Raw genomic sequence first — 19,387 nt, 5'->3', positions numbered from 1 at the left:
ACAAGCCAAGTGTTGGTGCCACTCTGGAACTAGTTGTTCTTTTTTTGCTGTTGTAACGTGAAGAACTAGTTCGAGATTAGGCACCGGCTCCGAACCGGGCCCTCAAACTGCCTTGGTGGAAAAGGTGTATCAGTTACCTGTCCATCAATAATATAATTCTCAATGGGTTGAACTTGCAAATGGGAAAATACAGGTTTGAAAGTTAATTATTCACAACTTGTATTGAATGCTTTTATATTATGTACAGTCTGTCATATTGCCTTTGGAATTCAAATGTAAATACTTTTCCTACAATTACCATTATCATATGGAAACATGCAGTCTCTGGCTAATAGTAAACAACCCCCCAGATTGGCGTGAGGTCTTTGTTTTCCTTTCCAATCCATGCATATGCACATATTTTACATATTCATGCAAATGAATATGTCCCTAAGCAATTTGGAGAGTACAGTACTGTATCTGATTGCTTACTTCTGCAAGTCCTTGGATATGTATTTAATAACCTACTATCAGCCATACATTTGCCCATAAGAGCCACTAACATTGTTACAAGGTGTCATTTCATGTCTCCAATCTGGTGCAGACATTGTCTGAAAACAGTATCCAGCACTAATTGGACCTGAGCACACCATGCTCCTGTGTTAGTCCTTATCATTTCCCTGTGACATTTCAGACTTTCTTTTAATTAAATGTCCTCCAGGTGACCTTTAATCTGTTATGCCACCCTGTTTCTCTCCTCTGGATCATACAGCACATTACAGGGAGACACATCACAAACGGGGGAGGGGGGTGTGTGTGTGGGGGGGGGCGCTTCCTCAGAACAAGGTGATTTCATACGGCACACATCAATGCACCCAGAGTAATACACATCAGAGAGGTGAGACCACAGCAGTTGATACGGCTCATCCCATACAGTTTATCTTTCCCCTCAGCTCATTGGCGCTCTGATTCCTCCGTTTCCCATCCCTAGCACCCAACGGTCTTGTTAGATAAGATTTCCAGTCTTTATTTTCCCTAATGATCAGTCTGCTTGACGGTACTTAAGTGGATTAGTGACACAGAAGTTTCAGCTGCTTGTATATGTCACACAGGGAGTCTGACGTTCCACATGCTGCATCCTCTCTGGTGGTTGGGCCCTATGGCACTATGACAGCTGTCATCCTATCGGAGCCCTTTCATGGGCAGGCCTTTGAATCCCATTTAATTGAACTGAGTTGGTGGAATCCATAAGAAAGACCCCTGTTTCATTCTGGGCTAAATGCTATCAAATATGTGACACCGTTTGATGAAAAGGTCCTCATGTCGGGAATTATGAAACCTCGCAATCAAGCCAAACAAGTCAAAAACGTTTTGGCATAGGACAAAAATTGAAGCAATGAAGAACCCACTCGATATCATAATTATCTTAGTTTAATGTAATTTCAATGTATTATAGACCTTTTCTTAACAAGCATAACAAAAACATCCTAGTATGCTGATGTCTCTAGCTAGCTATCTAACATTACAGCAATGTTTACGGCTGATTTGTGCATGACACACCCGCATTTTGACATATTTCCATGTCGCATTTCCCCCTTTGATGGCATATGACGGCCGACATTTTACTTAATTTCAGCCACAAAGTTGTTGCACTTATTACTGCTCCTCTAATATCAGTGCAGACTGATAATGAAGCAGTGACTTGTTTGATCGATTGATAGCGTGAAACTTAAGTTGTGAAAGTATCGCGAGTGTCCATGCTTTTCTGATACGACTGATGACGTATCAGGGTTTTGAAGGGTTATCCCACTTCATAGGGGAAGATTTTCAACCATTACCCCTTGTTCCGAGGGGCAACCCGAAAAGCGAGTGGCACTCCAAAAGGAGGGGTAGGGGTAAACATTTTTGATGGGATTGGGCACTTAGTTCACCATCATGGTAATTACCTTGAATTGAAAGTCAAAGACAGGAATACTCTCACTGAACTATGACTGGGAAACAATAATAGCCCATTTGGCACAGGCAGCCATGTATAATTGGAAATTCTAAATCTAATTCAGTGTTTGGCAGAATACTCAATACTCAGACATCTTCTGCATCAAAGATGAATGGTTCAAAGACAAAGCTCCTCAAAATGTTTATTTTTGATTCTAAACCCCTCAAAAAAAGTTCGGAAACGTTATTTTGGTTGATTATTCCTCCCCTTTAATAATAACAATTGGTATTGTATTTTATATCGTTGGAAAGCCTGATTAGTCACCTTTACAATGAGGTACAACTTGTAAGGATCATGCATTCGTGGAATGAGCAACACAGCTAAACGTGTGGGTAGCGGCCCAAAAATATTTGCCAAAATCCCCTATATTCTTCTGTTGGTATTCACTCTCGTTTTGAGTTGCTTGGTGGATTGGATGATTGCACTCTCCCACAGTAATAAGGAAAAAACAACACATATTGGCCATTTTTACACTTTATTAATTTTACACTGTCAGGGACCTCAGTAGCGTGTGGAAGATCCATACGCAGTCACAACAGCTTGGCACCTCCTCATGCAGGTCACCAGCCAGGTCACTGCTGTGGGACGGCATCCCATTTCTCAACTAGAATTTGCCGCAAGTCAGCCAACATGGTTGCGTTGGTCACTCTGGCACGTACAGCACCCAAGCTGATCCCACAAGTGTTCAATTAGGTTGAGGTCTGGACTCACGGCAGGCCATTCCACCCTCTCCACTCCCAAATTCTGGAGGTGCTCTGTGATGATCCTGGCTCTGTGGGGGCGAGCGTTGTCCTCCTGGAGGATGGAGTTAGGTCCCAGATTCTGGAGATATGGGATCGCCACTGGCTCCAGAATATCATTCCTGTCAATTAGGTGCCATTCAGGTGCCATTCACACACCTGTGACTGGCATACACCTGCCAGCACTTGAAGCTCAAAACGAGAGTGAATACCAACAGAAGAATATTGCAGCATTTTGGCAAAATTATTTGGGCCGCTACCCACACGTTTAGCTGTGTTACTCATTCCACAAATGCATGATCCTTACAAGTTGTACCTCGTTGTAAAGGTGACTAATCAGGCTTTCCAGCGCTATAAAATACAATACCAATTGGTATTAGTAAAGGGGAGGAAGAATCGACTGAAATAACGTTTCCAAACCTTTTTTGAGGGGTTTACATTAGGGGCAGGTGGGGCAACGTTAATACACAACAGAGAGGAGAGACCCCCACGTAGCACTGTGGTGCAAGATGCTCGTTACATCTGAATGTTGTGGCAGCATGTATTCTATACTTAATACAAAATTGTGATTCAATGGTGAAATTGGTGTGTATAAATATAATAAACTTGACTCACAATCCGTGCTGTTTTGGAGTAATTTCTCTAGTGTGTGTGTGTGTGTGTGTGAGGATTGCGCTCCCTGTCCTATCTCTCTGCTGTAGGGCAGTGGAGCACTCTGCCCCATCGTTGCTATGGGAACATGAGCGTGATTGGCATAAGTAGGGGGAAATTACATCGGCTGCCCAATGAATTCTACCTAGCAACAAGTGGCGAAAAAATATTATACATTAATGACGTTAACATGGCCTGACGTGACAGGAAATAATCACAAAGCAATTCAGTTGATCTACTGTACGTCTGTCTAGCTAGCAATGAACAATGAATTGTGTAGATTATTTGTTGACCGTGCAGTTTATTACATTTAGTTTGGAAGAGAAGTTGGAGAGTTTAGGGCCACACAGACCAGAATACTTGGTCCTTTTCAGGCTGGGGATAAAGTGACCCATACGTTCAAACACAAATGGTTTGTCAAGAAGAGAAGGCTAACTGCTAGCACCTCGAAACATGTGCTGTTCTGTTTCCCATGCACACTTTTTGGTGGAGACTGTTTGGACACACTTGTTACTTCTCGTTTTCAGAACCCCTGGACAGGGTTTGGGCTGTATATTGATATAGCTCCATTAATTAGCCTAGCCTAAATGTTAATGTGGCTTTTGTAGTGTGTTATAGCCTCTGCTCTGATGGTGGTGATTTGACATTTATAGAAATTTAGTTCTACCTTTTTTGTAATGGTGACGTGATACAAAACTGGCCCTCCACAAATGCCCTGCTAAAATCGCCACTCTTTATCTCAGTTCTAGTGACTTCTATGTTTGTCAATGGCTTACATTTTACAGTTTAAAGTTTACAGTCAGATGAAAAAAAGAGAAATTCGAATAGTCTCAAATTCCCTGGTACTGTCTCTGGTACTCACAACCAAAAGCTAGATTTGACTACACCTATATGGTAAACTGTGTAGATTTAGCTCTTTAAAAAAAATAATAGTTGTCTCCAACTATCAATTAAAATCAGTCACAACTATCTTTGAATGTTTTTATTTCTGTAGGCCTTTAATACTTCAGGGGTTTCTGAGTGAGTAAATCAATAATAGTAATTTTTCTTGCCTTCTGAAGGGGTAATTGTTTACCTCTTATCCCATCTAATTTAACATGTTTACACAGTATACCCAATTTGTTGTGAGGCCGTTTCTCTAAGCTCTTTCTTTCAATAGAAAGTGTCACGTCAACACTGTCTTTCAGTAAACACACATTTGCGTGCTAGAATTGAGAAACGCTAAATGAGACGAGGCTAAATGATAATTACAGCAGGCAGAATATATCTGCAGTACTTCATGTGTTTGTCCTCAGTTGAAATGGAAGAGAAGTGATTCTTGTTAATTAGCCCACATTTAATCATGTAATTTGGTTGTGATTACATAATACTGCCACACTTCAGAAGCATAGGCTCATCCAACATTCTCTTGTTTTATATTTCACCCCTCATGTTCTCTCTCAAAGATATGTAGTCAATTTCACCAATATGCAGTGGAATTTATTTAAATTCACCTCCAACTCTGTGGAATAGGTTCTGTTACTCACCTAACAATGAATGATTACTTATACTATGTGCTATCTACTGTGTATCAAATTATGTTATATATATTTCCCCTTTTGACGAGATGAAGTGATAAGCTATTTCCATTGATGAGCTGGAGTGATTAGCTGTTTCAATGATGAGGGTAATCCATGCAGAGCAGCACAGTACTCGTTCCTTTATCCCTAGATCTTAAAATGAGAAGGAAGTGACAGTCTCTTGAATGAATGAATGGTCTTTATTGTCATTGATATAGTACAGGTACCATACAACGAAATTTGGGAGGGGGGGCTCCCCTGGTGCTAGGAAAAAAACTAAAAACAAGAAGGGAAAAGAGCTGGTTTACATAAATAAAGGCTATGTACACTATCCACTATACTATACTATACAAATAAAACACTGTGCTGTACTCTATGCTATGCTATACCTATTCTAACATTTCCTATCTCTGAACCTTATGTACCCGAGGGTTGTCATATTGCACATAGTGTTATTGCACATTCATTTAAAGTGTCGCAGTTTGCAGGTTTGAAATGTTCACAGTTGTGTTTCAGTATTGCACTTGATTACAATCTAGTAGCTGCCATCAAATTGTCTAGATTGTCCAGGGCCTAGAACCTAGGTCTTTGCTGTGTTCAGGGCCTGAATGGCCCTGGGGTAGAAGCTGAGCTTCAGTCTATTTGTCCTTGCGAACATGGTCCTGAACCGCCTGTCCGAGGGCAGCCGAACAAAGTGTTCGTTCCCAGGGTGGGATGGGTCTCTGGAGATCTTGGAGGCCTTCCTGAGGCAGCGTGTGTTGTACAGCTCTTCCAGAGAGGGGAGGGGGGCGCCGGTGATCTTCTGGGCCGATCTCACGACTCTCTGTAGCACATTCCTCTCTGCGGCTGTGCAGCTGGAGAACCACACGCAGATGCAGTAGGTGAGGATGCTCTCCACTGTGCAGCGGTAGAAGGTCACAAGCAGCTCCTGTCTGATGTGGTTTTTCCTGAGGACTCTCAGGAAGTAGAGCCGCTGTTGTGCCTTCTTGATGATGGCTGCTGTGTTGGTCTTCCAGGACAGGTCATCCTGTATGTGCACCCCCAGGAATCGGAGGGTTGAGACTCTCTCCACGCTCCCTCCATCGACGAGCAGGGGCTGGACCTCAGATTTTTTCCTCCTGAAGTCCACGATGATTTCCTGGGTCTTTGACTGGTTCAGCAGCAGGTTGTTAACCTTGCACAGCTTGCCCAGCTGCTCCACCTCATCCCTGTACGCCGCCTCGTCCCCCCCCGAGATGCAGCCCACCACGGTGGTGTCGTCTGCAAACTTTACGATGGAGTTGCTGGGGTGGACGGGGGTGAAGTCGTAGGTGGTAGAGGTTGTAGAGGATGGGGCTTAGCACGCAGCCCTGGGGGGACCCAGTGCTGAGTCTGAGGGCTGTGGAGGTGTGGGAGCCCACCCGCACCCTCTGGGGGCGGTCAGACAGGAAGTCCTTGATCCATGCACAGATAGAGTGTGATAGTCCCAGGTCTAGTAGTTTGGTCACTAGCCTGTCTGGAAGGATGGTGTTGAAGGCAGAGCTGAAGTCCACAAAGAGCAGTCTCACGTAGCTGTTCCCCCTCTCCAGGTGGGATAGAGTGGAGTGGAGAGTCGTCGCGATGGTGTCCTCTGTGGACCTGTGGGCTCTGTAGGCGAACTGGTATGGATCCAGGTTGGGCGGGAGGCGTGTGACTATGTGGGCCCGGACTAGTTTCTCGAAGCACTTCATGATGATTGGTGTGAGTGCCACCGGGCGGTAGTCGTTTAGGCAGCTCACCGTGCTTTTCTTCGGGACTGGGATGATAGTGGAGGTTTTCAGGCAGGGTGGGATGGTGGCCTGGGACAGGGACTGGTTGAAGATGTTGGTGAAAACCCCGGCCAGCTGGTCGGCGCAGTCCCTCAGCACCCGTCCCAGGACGCCATCCGGCCCTGAGGCTTTTCTGGGGTCCACCGCCTTCAGCACGCGTCTCACTTCATGCTCTGTGAGGGTGAGGCTGCTGAGAGCTGGAGAGAGTGGTGTTTGTGTTGTGGTTACCTCCGTTCGCCCCTCGTCGAACCGGGCGTAGAAGGAGTTCAGCTTTTCCGCCAGCAGGGGGTCGTCCTCCGCGGCTGTGAGCCTGTTGGCTCTGAAGTTTGTCATGTGCTGAACCCCCTGCCACACCCGCCTGGAGTCGTTGCTCAGGAAGCATTCCTCAATCTTCTCTCTGTGGTCTGCCTTGGCCTCCCGGATGCCACGTTTTAGGTTAGCCCTGGTGGTGCTGTACAGCAGTGTGTCCTTCGCTGAGAAGGCATTGTCCCTCTCCTTGAGCAGTTTTTGGACCTTCACAGTCATCCATGGCTTCGTGTTGGGGTAGACCCGGACACGTTTGTCCACGGTGGCTGAGTTGGTGCAGTTCACTATGTGGTTCAGAACCGACGACGTGAACTGTTCCAGGTCCTCATGCTCATATTCCTGCCATGAGGTGTCATTCAGGCAGATCTGCAGTGGAGCGGACCCTGCTGGCCAGGTTCTGACAGTCTTAGTGGTGATGGGAGCACTTTTCCTCATGGGAGTGTAGGCTGGGATCAGGAGGATTGACACGTGGTCAGACATGCCTAGATGAGCTAGCGGTCTAGCCTTGTAAGCAAGCTTGATGTTGGTGTATACCTTGTCCAGTGTTGTTTCTCCTCTTGTTGCACATTTAACATGCTGATAGAACTTGGGTAGTACTACCTTCAGGTCAGCATGATTAAAGTCCCCGGCGATTATATGTACTGCCTGTGGGTCTGCGCTCTGTCCACCACTGATGACGTCATGTAGCCGCGCCAATGCTAAGCTACCATCCGCGCTAGGTGCGATGTAAACAGATGTTATGTACACCGCGTTGAATTCCCTCGGGAGGTATGTGGGTCGGCATTTAACAGTCAAGTATTCCAGGTCTGGGGAGCAGTGGCTACTTACAGTTTTCGTGTTTAAGCACCAGCTGTCCTTCGTAGATATAATGAGGCCGCCTCCGCGCATCTTCTCACTAAGCAGCGTCCGGTCCGCTCTGTGTAAAGTGCGGCCTTCTAGCGCGACCGCCGAGTCGATGATGGAGTCGTTGAGCCAGGTCTCTGTGAGAATAATCACACAGCTGTCCCCCACGGTGTTATTGGAAGCTACCTGCAGTCTCAGTTCGTCCATCTTGTTAGCCAGAGACCTTACGTTGGAGAGGAAGATACTCGGCAAAGCAGGCTTATCCGGGCTTCTCCTCAGCCTAGCTAGCAGGCCTCCTCTGCGGCCTCGGCGTTGCTTGCGATCTCGACGCCGACGCTTGCGCCTGAGGGTTGGGACCGTGTACCATTGTTCACCCGGTGTCCGAGCGATATCGTGTGGGATGTTTTGCTGTTTCAAGAATTCCGTTGTTACAGTCCTCTCGTTTTGCGCACCAACTTCTAGTAAGTCTAGTCTGCTGTAGGTACTATTTACACAACCGTTCCCTATAAGTACTGACATAAAAATGTACATCCAAATGTACTTAAAAACACTAAAAAGCACCGACGTCGGTAGCCCCTCTAGCCTCGCGTGTAATCGCGCCGCCATCTTGGAAGAAAAAGGTGTCTTACCCACAGCCTTGAGAGAGGCGTATTTGTTGAGCTCCTTGCCAGGTTGTTGCTGTTCGTAGGGATGGCTGATCTGTCCAAGGGCAGGGTAAGGTTGGGGCTGGCTCATCAGAGCTGAACCAGTGCCCACGTTGTTCATCTGGTTGCCCTCTATAGGAAGGAAGAGAGTGGGGGCAGAGAGAGGTGGCAGTGAGACATGAAAGCATCATGGCAGAAAAGCAGCAATTTGTTGAAATTCGGAGAGGCACATTAATGCAGGCATGTATTACAAATATATACAGTATGTTACTGTAGCATGTTTTATCTATGGAAAGCCCAAGCACGTAACTTCACTGTGTGATATTCAGTAGAAAATAGCATACACAATGTACTGTACCAAGGCGATTATGGACACTTGTAAATGTTGCAATGATTGTAAAATAAGTGAGTGAATACATTGTGCTAGCTTTTACACACAGGTGAGGCAATACTTTTCGAGGTGTGTTTTAGCCCTGCTGTTTCCCTCTCAGTCTTGAGATGTAAGGGCTGATGTCTCCCAGGATGTCTTTGGCAGTCGACACCCCACAGTGTCAGCTGTCTGCATGGGGTCTGTCTCCTTGACCCATCAAACTTTACTATTCTCTGCTTAGCACATGTCTTCGTGTTAGCCCCAGGATACAAATCATTAACCATGGATGGCTCTGAGCACCAGGCAGGCCCCACTGTGTTAATCCTCTCAAAATTGAATCTCTTTGAACTGGTTTCCTCAAAACAAGTTACAGCCAAAAACAACAGCAGCATTGCTCGAGCTCCAGCTGATATGATGTCCAAAACCATTGATAGAAATCTACTTGATGGATTAAGAATGGATGAAAATGGACAATGATCATTTTTTTCGAGCTCCTTGGTTACTCCTTACTGTATGCCGCTTTTCAAGTGGTTGGCTATCCCCAGGGACCCAGCTGGAGAAAGTCAGGACTGCTCTTTGTAAGACTGTACTAATCCAACAGCAGACATCTGGTTAATTGAGGGGTGCACAGAGCCGCAGCAAATTGGATGGCCCCCTGCCTGCTGGCATGGCGGAGCTACCAGATGTTATGGGCATCATTTTCAACTGCCCTGCTGGATCAGAGAAGGTCAGGAGAGCGCTCCCACACACAGGTGTCACTTTGGGGAATGCTAAATGTACTGCCATGCCACCTTAATAGCTATGAAGCAATACTCATCAACACAACATGCAAAGTAGGTTGATTGATAAATATTTCATGTGTGTGATTTCAGCATGCTAATCCTTTATTTGCCATCATGGCTATAGTGGATAGTAAGAGATATCAGTTCAGTATTACCTGATATGATGACAGATATTTATTTAAAGTACCTTTTTTCACAACCTTGACATTTGTAATATTCATACTGTGTAGGTTGTAGTTTACTCAATGACAATTATGGCTTCTTGCCTGCCATTTCAAAATAGACCAGTTGTTTTGAATATTTGTTCAATAGTCTATGGGCATTGGGTTTTCACATACTGTATAGTGGTTCCTGACCAGTCATAATCTCTTATTGATATAGAAATATCTTCATAGCAATGAGTTTTGGGGTAGTGATAAGAGTCATTCTACTGAGGATCATTATTCACTGTATGCAAACAGCATTCAATACTAACATTCATTACTGACTGGTTCATTGCAGTACATTGCAATGTACAATATTACTCAGCTACCTGGGCATTTGTGTAATAATGCAGGTGAGAGTTCTTTTGAGAGCAAGATAAATTAAGACATAGAAAAGGTCTGCTGAATATGGAGATGAGATCCTCCACTGCATTAATCAGATATGAAAGTTATATTGCGCAGTGCTGGCAACATGTGTTCTTGTGTAAATCATATCTAAATAATATTTATGATAATGCGGTTTATTATCAAATAGTTCTGTCTCATGTATTACATGCTTGAACATCAACATGTACAGCATGTCATGCATAATCACAAGCATTGATTAGGTTCATAATTGCCAACAAGGAGGCTAAATTAACTACTTAATGAGTCACACTTTAGTGGCTTGTCAAAAAAAAAGGGGGGGGGGGGCTAAAGCTAAAGGTTAAAAGGACACAATCCCCATTACTTATGCTCCAAATGTTACTGGGCGGTTCACCTAATTGGAAAAAAAATCTTTTTTAGAAACACACACATGCTGTACTCTAAGCTGTGTCCAAAAGCACTGATCATATGGAAGAACAATTCCGATATAGAGTAGAGTAAGTTATGAGCACATCAGCCTTTAGAGAATGTCTTATCTGTAAGATCTGCTGCATTTCAAATCCAATTTTGTCAAGGAGTTATAATATCCCATTTTATGGTTGCTATGCAACATCTAATCAGGGACACTCCGGTGTGAACAATGGCAAAGTGCTTCATCCCTCATTTTCAAATTAGTTTTGTTCAGCCACTTAATTAGCTACGCAGCATTGCATGTAAACATTCTATAAGGAACCCTACAGTATTTACTTTGGATGGTGCAAAATGAGCTGGGGAAATAAAGTGTATGACAACATTGCCGTACGGTACAACATAGCATACAGCATAGCGGACAAAAATATTCTGTCCGTGAAAAATACTCCCAGTTGACTAAAATAGATTTGTCTGGGTAGCAAAGACCATTTGTCAGGGAAGAGATGTCAGCTGTCACTGAAATGTCACCCAAGCTTTTGTTCTCATCGTCTTCCCCTGGCAGGCTATTTGATTGGATTTTGGTCCATTTTTCCAGACAGCTACTTAATGAATATGCCAGCTTTAGTTACACTTGCTTCCTGGCTGAGGACTCAGCAGCCCCCTGGATGGTGTCTCTACTCCAGCTGATCATCATCATTGGCTGCACCACTGTAAGGAAAGATGTCTAGTCTGACAGACAGACCAGACATGAACGATACGTTTGTGTGGGGCAGGTGCATCCATAGATACACAACTGTTCTATACTCAGTTAGAATCGATGGGTACATCATTGTGGATAGAAAATAATAAGGCTTTATGCAAAGCCAGATTTATGAAAGAAACAACTGCTAACAAATTTAATTTTTAATCAGTCTTATCGTTCGCATGGTCTTGTAATGTTTGTTTATTGGACCTGAATGAAGTTCCTAGAGATCCACTCACTATAACTAGCAGAAAACCCTGCTAGGAAATCCTTGTGAAATAGCATCCAAGAGACATATTTCCCTCTGCAACACACTGGATGTTCTGCAGTGGGAAACAACTGAAAGAGGAACAACAGGGGAATAAACCCAAGCTTTGAAAAGAGGTCCAGAGAGAGCCAGTCATGAATTAATGATGATTGTTGAAACTTTAGCGTGTTTTCTGTGGGAAAGTATCGAGTAAAAATACCATTGCATTGCAACTACAATGCAGTAGATTTGGCTTTATAGGAGAAAACTGGTTTGAAAAGATAATAGGGTGTTTATTTTCTTAAGCAAGTCTAATTAATGAAAAAGGAAAAGGTACCAGCAGTTTGAAAGTGGGAGGAGGGCAGTCAGAAATCAAGGTCAGGGTCGGGAGGCGTGAAACAAACATGAAACAGCTGCCAGAACTACTTCAAAAGGACTCTGCCGGTTTTTTTATGTTTTTCATTCAAACTTTTTGAAAGTATCAACTTTTACTTGTTGAGAGTCCACTATTCCTTAGTGCATCTCCGTAATAAAAAACTGATAATTAATACAAGAATTAGGCTAATTAGGACCTAATTTCCCACCGGTCAAAGAGAAATGTCAGTGCTGTGCTAATTACTTAGGAAAGAACTATGAAATGATCTGTGTTGTCTTGTGAAAATACTTGCAGGTCAGCTTAAAGAACCCTTTCACTACATCTTCAAGTCTAACCGAATAGTCTGGTCAAGTATGTTCTGTGACAGGTGAAACACTGAGGGCCGGTTTCAGAGACAAGGCTTAAGCCTAGTCCTGGACTAAATCACACTTTCAATGTAAAATCTCCATTGAAGATGTTTTTTAGTCTAGGATTAGGCTTAAGCCTTGTCTGTGAAACCGGCCCTGAGTGTCTTTTCAGCAATCATTATTCTGTTTCTTTGTAATAAACATGCTGTTCTCGATAAGCCTATAGTGTACTTGAAGTATTTTCAAAGTGGGAAAAGTGTACTGTACATTGCATGATCTGTGTGGCTCTAAATAGGGTAAGAAATATATATATATTTTAAATAAATAAATAAATAATCAGTCATGAAAGCTGAGATGTTATTCTTCTACATCAGAGGTAGCCAACCGTCCTTCTACTGTATAGGAAGCAGGGTGTGAAGTGTTCCAGACCGCTTTAACACACCTGATACTAATATCATTTGCTGAATTAGCTATGATAGATTAGGGCTGAAACAAAAGCTTACACACCCATGCTCAACGTTGAGGTATTTCAGTACTATACATAGAGACTCTCTAAAAATACTAAATTGCTGCAGTCCCTTGTCAAATTCACTACAGAGCTTTCCATCTGTCTGCCACTGAAAAAAGTAGGCCATTTGTGGAAACTTGTTGTAAGGTTAAAGACTCAAAGGTTGTTGTGGAGTAAGTGAACACTGAAACACGACAGACAGATACCTTGCAAAACTCATAAAAAATGCAGGAGAGTATTTTGGGAGCTGGATGCCCTAAAGGGATGGTACAATGAGAAGGGCACTCTTATTCACAGGTTATTTCCAAATTGGGATGGTTACTTCACTTCTTCTTTTCCAAAGCCTGAACAAGGCTTAGTAAAAGGGCCTATATGCTCAACAAATGTACAGTAGTAATCAGAATTGCTTCCATCTTAGGATGGTAAGTATTTCTCTTAAAAAAAAACACTTCAAGTTCACTTTTTTTACAGTATGTCTTGCACCTATTCAATGTAATCTACATGTAGGTATAAGTTAAGTATGAGTGAGTTTCAAGTACCTTTTGATGTCTTATGTACAATAATATAGGTTGATTTGTGCTTTTTGACTGTACTGTATTCACTGTACTATTGATTCCTTATGGTACAGTGATTCCATATGCCAGCATTTGGCAGGTCAGCAGTGAGCATTACATTTTCTATATAGTTTTATAAAATCTCTGCCGCCTCTCTATTTGTCGGTAGAATCTGTGTGTCACTGGTGAAATTCATCACTTTTCGATGGGTGCGCCGTCAGACTCGGCAGGCTCCATTTAAATGGAGAGTCTGACCTAGTGAGACTAGCGCAGGATTGACCCAGGATTGTCTCTTATCTATAACGTCATCAATGCAGTAGAATAGAATTTGAATAATAAATAATTCAATACACCTGTACTGAAAATAAGATAATACAGGTGCATCTACAAAAAAAAGTATATTTCATAAGTTCATTATTTTACATAATTTAATTCTAAAAGTGAAACTTTTATATATTCTAGATTCATTACACATAAAGTGAAATATTTCAAGCCTTTTTTGTTTTAATGTTGATGATTATGGCTTACAGCTCATGAAAATCAAAAATCCAGTATCTCAAAATATTTGAATATTACATAAGACCAATAAAAAAAAGGATTTATAAAACAGAAATGTTGACCGTCTGAAAAGTATGTTAATTTATGCACTCAATACTTGGTTTGGGCTCCTTTTGCACAAATGACTGCATCAATGCGGCATGGCATGGAGGCAATCAGCCTGTGGCACTGCTGAGGTGTTAGGGAAGCCCAGGTTGCTTTGATAGCAGCCTTCAGCTCGTCTGCATATCCATAGAAAGTTGACTGGAAGGGGAAAATGTGGTAGGAAAAGGTGCATAAGCAACAGGGATGACCTCAGCCTTGCGAGGATTGTCAAGCAAGGCTGAATTCAAGAACTTGGGGAAACTTCATAAGGAGTGGACTGAGGCTAGTAACTGGTTTAATTACCATGGCATTAATGTGCTTGATTGGCCAGCCAACTCGCCTGACCTGAAGCCCATAGAGAATCTATGGGGTATTGTCAAGGGGAAGATGAGAGACACCAGACCCAACAATGCAGACGAGCTGAAGGCTGCTATCAAAGCAACCTGGGCTTCCATAACACCTCAGCAGTGCCACAGGCTGATTGCCTCCATGCCATGCCGCATTGATGCAGTAATTTGTGCAAAAGGAGCCCAAACCAAGTATTGAGTGCATAAATTAACATACTTTTCAGAAGTTTTTTACAGAACATCTGGCCTCTGGATTGAAGGGAGAAAGAGAACTGTGGTCCTTCACAGACTTGAAACCATGACTCACCAGTACATTGCATTGAGGTGAAGCAGTCAAAACTGAAACCACTGAATGTGTCTGAATGTCTCCAGAATGTGGACATTGTTTGTGATTTAATCAGAGAGGGAGCTCACAATGCGCCAAATCTGCAGTGAAACCTGGCAATTACGTCTCAAATCCTTGTTTATGCCTTAGTGCTACACCTATGCCCTTCACGTTATTCATGGACATTCATGAGTTTACCTTTGAGATATAGCGCCAGGCGCTAAGTGTTATTGGGTCCGCCATTTCATTTAGTAAATGTTCACATTTCTAGCTTGAATAGCAAAACTAGTTAAGAGGGTTATCAAGAGACAAGTTTGACTATTCCAACTGATGGAATCTCAGACTCACAATGGCCTGCCTCTTGTATTCATACATTAACCATGAAGTACCACCCAGATGAACAACAATGTATACTCCTATCATACAGATATTTAGGGAGTACTCCTATCATACAGCTGGTTAGGGATTATACTCCTATCATACAGCTGGTGAATTAAATTGATATTACCCTATGCTAAGTGTACAATAAATTGAAAAAACAGTGTTTTTATTACTTATTCATTGTGTGACCACATTGTATGCTCTTTGGGAATTTATAATGCGCTTTAATTGATAATGCAACAGACATCAAATGTAAACATGTAATGTAAATGATAATGTAACAGTTAACTGTATTTGAGAAAGAAAAACACTGAATAACAATAAGCAAAAGGTACATTAAATATACATAAAACATATATTTAAGGCATTAAGATCTATGTGCTGTGCGTTAGTGTGAACTACTTAATGCTCTATCTGATGGTGGGATTATGCTGAATTTATGAGAGTGGTACTCTCAATACGACCAGCTGTGTCAGTGTGTGAAAGTGTGTATTCCATGCATTTTCCCAACACAACCCTTGCTGCACTGCAACAAAAAGTGCCTAGCAACGTAAAAGCCAATCAAATCTAAGCACTTTGCATATTGCATATTATGTGCTTGAGCTACTTAAGATACATGAACTAAATTAGTTCAGACAGAGAAAACTTAATTTGTATGCCAGCTATGGGAGTAAACATCTATCACACGTTTAAACCATACAGAATCTACTGTAGCTACTGTACTCAGCCGTAAGATTAACTAGATGTTATCATTAGTGTGCTTGCAGTAAGTAGCAAGCAACACTATTGTTATTGTAGTGTGTGTTATTGTTATAAATTTGCCACGGCTACTTGTCCCACAGTTTTGGCACTAGATAGACATGAGAGGTGTCGTAGCATGCAGCTCGTTCCCACTCTGAAGGTTATGGGATACGGTTTAGGAATGAATTGATGGAATGTTGAGAACAGAGTGAAGAGAGAGTGAGAAAAATAGTTTTTTCAAAAAGTCGACATAGGCTACACACATTTTCCATCTATATGTTCAGCGACTCTCACTGTCACAAAAAATCGGAACATAATAAGCCCTAGCATTAATAGTTTTTTCAGTTTAACCAGTTTCTCACTTTTAGAGTGAGTTGTCATGACAACCACTAACTGCCACTGTCAAAAGGCTTTTCATGGCAGGACTTTTAGAGGTGTCCCACTGACAGAGAGAGGGAGAGAGACAGAGAGGGAGAGAGACATTTGGGTAATATTGCTAGCGCTAGTTAGCTTGGCAGTAACTAAATAGTGCTTGTGAGGAGGGATTAGGCAGGTAGTTAGCTAGCGCTAGTTAGCTAGCCCACGCGCACACACACACTCAGACACACACACACACACACACACACAAAACCCACAACTTGGCCCCTGGGTGACTTAGAGACACGCGGTCTTCGCAGGGGGTGCAGGGGACTGGCCCACATACACACACAAATACACACACACACACACACACACACACAAATCCCACAACTCAGCCCCTGGGTGAGCGAGAGAAACCCGGTCTTCGCAGGGGAGTGGCCCAGGTGCAGGGGAGTGGCCCAGGTGCAGGGGAGTGGCCCAGGTGCAGGGGGGTGGCCCAGGTGCAGGGGGGTGGCCCAGGTGCAGGGGGGTGGCCCAGGTGCAGGGGAGTGGCCCAGGTGCAGGGGGGTGGCCCAGGTGCAGGGGGGTGGCCCAGGTGCAGGGGAGTGGCCCAGGTGCAGGGGGGTGGCCCAGGTGCAGGGGGGTGGCCCAGGTGCAGGGGGGTGGCCCAGGTGCAGGGGAGTGGCCCAGGTGCAGGGGAGTGGCCCAGGTGCAGGGGGGTGGCCCAGGTGCAGGGGAGTGGCCCAGGTGCAGGGGGGTGGCCCAGGTGCAGGGGGGTGGCCCAGGTGCAGGGGAGTGGCCCAGGTGCAGGGGGGTGGCCCAGGTGCAGGGGGGTGGCCCAGGTGCAGGGGGGTGGCCCAGGTGCAGGGGAGTGGCCCAGGTGCAGGGGAGTGGCCCAGGTGCAGGGGGGTGGCCCAGGTGCAGGGGAGTGGCCCAGGTGCAGGGGGGTGGCCCAGGTGCAGGGGAGTGGCCCAGGTGCAGGGGAGTGGCCCAGGTGCAGGGGGGTGGCCCAGGTGCAGGGGAGTGGCCCAGGTGCAGGGGAGTGGCCCAGGTGCAGGGGAGTGGCCCAGGTGCAGGGGAGTGGCCCAGGTGCAGGGGAGTGGCCCAGGTGCAGGGGGGTGGCCCAGGTGCAGGGGGGTGGCCCAGGTGCAGGGGAGTGGCCCAGGTGCAGGGGGGTGGCCCAGGTGCAGGGGGGTGGCCCAAAGGCCACTGACCTGCCCCCTACTGCCTGTGTGGGGCAAGCATACTTCACCATTTCCACAGGAATTGTCCCTGTCTAGTTCATAATAGTGAATCTGCAGTATGAGACATTAGTATGTACAGGACTTAGTTTGGGCTTTAAAAAAATGTGTACACAAAACGAATGCAATTGGGCTATTATGATTCTTTTAACAGTGTTCAAGCAAGAATAAGTGCTTATTGTGCTCCACATTATACCTTTTGTGTTGAGGAAAATAGAAATGCATGTAGGAAACTAATAGGAGGAACACCCTCTGATAAAAGCAGCAGTGCAAAAAACTATGGCATCAATGTGGCAAATGGAAAAATTGATTTTAAAAAACATTTTTCATTCAGAGCTGTAGGTGACCCATTTAAATACATTTCACTGTGCCACTCATCTAGGGGAAAATTGGACGGTCAGCCCTAGCCTGTTGGCAGCCAGAGGAGACTTTGTTCTCTTCGGCAGACCGCCTAGAGAGAAAAGAGGCCAAGCTGCTACAGGTGTCCCTTTGCTCACACAGGGAGGCCTGGATGAGCAGGACATGACAGTGTAGGTGGCCAAGATAGCCCAGCACACAGGGGCCTAGCTGCCACCCTGAGGAGAGAGGGAAGCAGAGCGTGGTCCTGTCTGTCTGGCGGGATTTTGTCGTCTGTGACAGGCGACATGTCAGAGCCAGGGCTCCCTCTGGACCATTTCACCCAGTGCCAACCAGGCACAGCCACCGCTGGCATACAGCATCCAGTACAGTCTTGGCATGGTTACACCTGATGGTGCCAGTCATGGCTGGAGGAGGGGAACAGGCGCAGAGCAGTGCCCTGTAGCTGTAGCTGCAACATCTCACCACGACCCAGGAGTGAGTCACATAGACAAGAAGGCAAACTGCCAAGGAGAGAATAACTGTTCTAATCGAGCAGTTGAAGAGTCAAACGAATTGCATAGTACTTCTCAGACACAGGACATGTCCAGGCTATGTACACACTGAATACTGTACGTTGTTTGTTTGCACAGTATGAAGAAGGTACACATGTACAGTATGTTTGTATGTATGCAGTTTATATGTATATGTATTTTACTATGCCTCTGAAGATACTGTAGTGTATGCTTTGTATATCAGCAAGCTTCGTGTTCTGTAGTGATGTCAGTCCATTGTGGCTAATTTTGAATGGTAAAAATCCATCCATCTGGCATAAGTGGCGTAGCAGACTAAGGCACATTCCATATCATCGCAGGGTCTCCGGTTCGATTCTGGCAGTCTCCATATCCTGCATGTCATCCCCCCTCTCTCTCACCCATCCGTCCTGTCAATCTCTACTGTCTCTATCCCAATAAAGCAGAAATGCCCTAAAAACATGAAGAAAAAAAAAAAATCCATCCATCTCTAGAGCAGATTTTTCTTTAGCCGTTTCACAAAAGGCTGTTATTGAACCTCACTGACAAAACAGCCGCTGCTGAACATGTAATTCCCCACTGGCTCAGCAAAGAGTAGTCTTTCACATACGTTGCTGCAACCATTCTTGCAATGTACAGTACAATAGATACAATACTCCTACGTCCAATCAATACTACTAGCTCCTCTCATACCTGTGTATACCATGCCTTCTCACAGTGTGTAGTTTGTGTATTGTAGAAAACTCACATCTTGATGAATGAAACACATCAAAATAACAGTGTCATAGATATACTGTGTGGGCAAAAACCTACTGGAGCACAACCCATTCTGTCGCAACCAAATGCAATCCTGGCATGGAATTTGTAATAGCATTGGAAATATGTCGTTTTGTACTGTAGCAGTATCCATAAAAAAAACGGTGAAACACTACACACTACAGTACGACAGTGGTTACTTCACTACACCTTAGTTATGGATAGCATAAATTATACTTTCTGTAATGATTATTCTGTACCATGCAATTGTGAGAAATAACAGAGAGAGAGGGTGTGGGGATTGTTACATTGGA

At 44.4% G+C, this 19,387-nt stretch overlaps 1 protein-coding gene across 1 annotated transcript in view; it reads right to left on the bottom strand.

The window, feature by feature from the left end:
* The window catches only part of shisa9b (shisa family member 9b), a gene marked incomplete at both ends in the record, with an annotated part of 34,477 nt that overhangs the window by 1,219 nt on the left and 13,871 nt on the right, over nucleotides 1-19,387 (bottom strand). The window contains one exon of the mRNA XM_080524816.1: nucleotides 8,491-8,637. Coding sequence (XP_080380942.1) covers nucleotides 8,491-8,637 — 147 coding nt within the window. The remainder of the gene's footprint in view (nucleotides 1-8,490; nucleotides 8,638-19,387) is intronic.

Source organism: Nansenia antarctica, assembly GCF_963989245.1.
Source record: "Nansenia antarctica genome assembly, chromosome: 2".
NCBI lineage: Eukaryota > Metazoa > Chordata > Actinopteri > Argentiniformes > Microstomatidae > Nansenia > Nansenia antarctica.
Note: the sequence above shows the minus strand (reverse complement) of the source record. Positions and strands in the feature narration are given on the sequence as shown.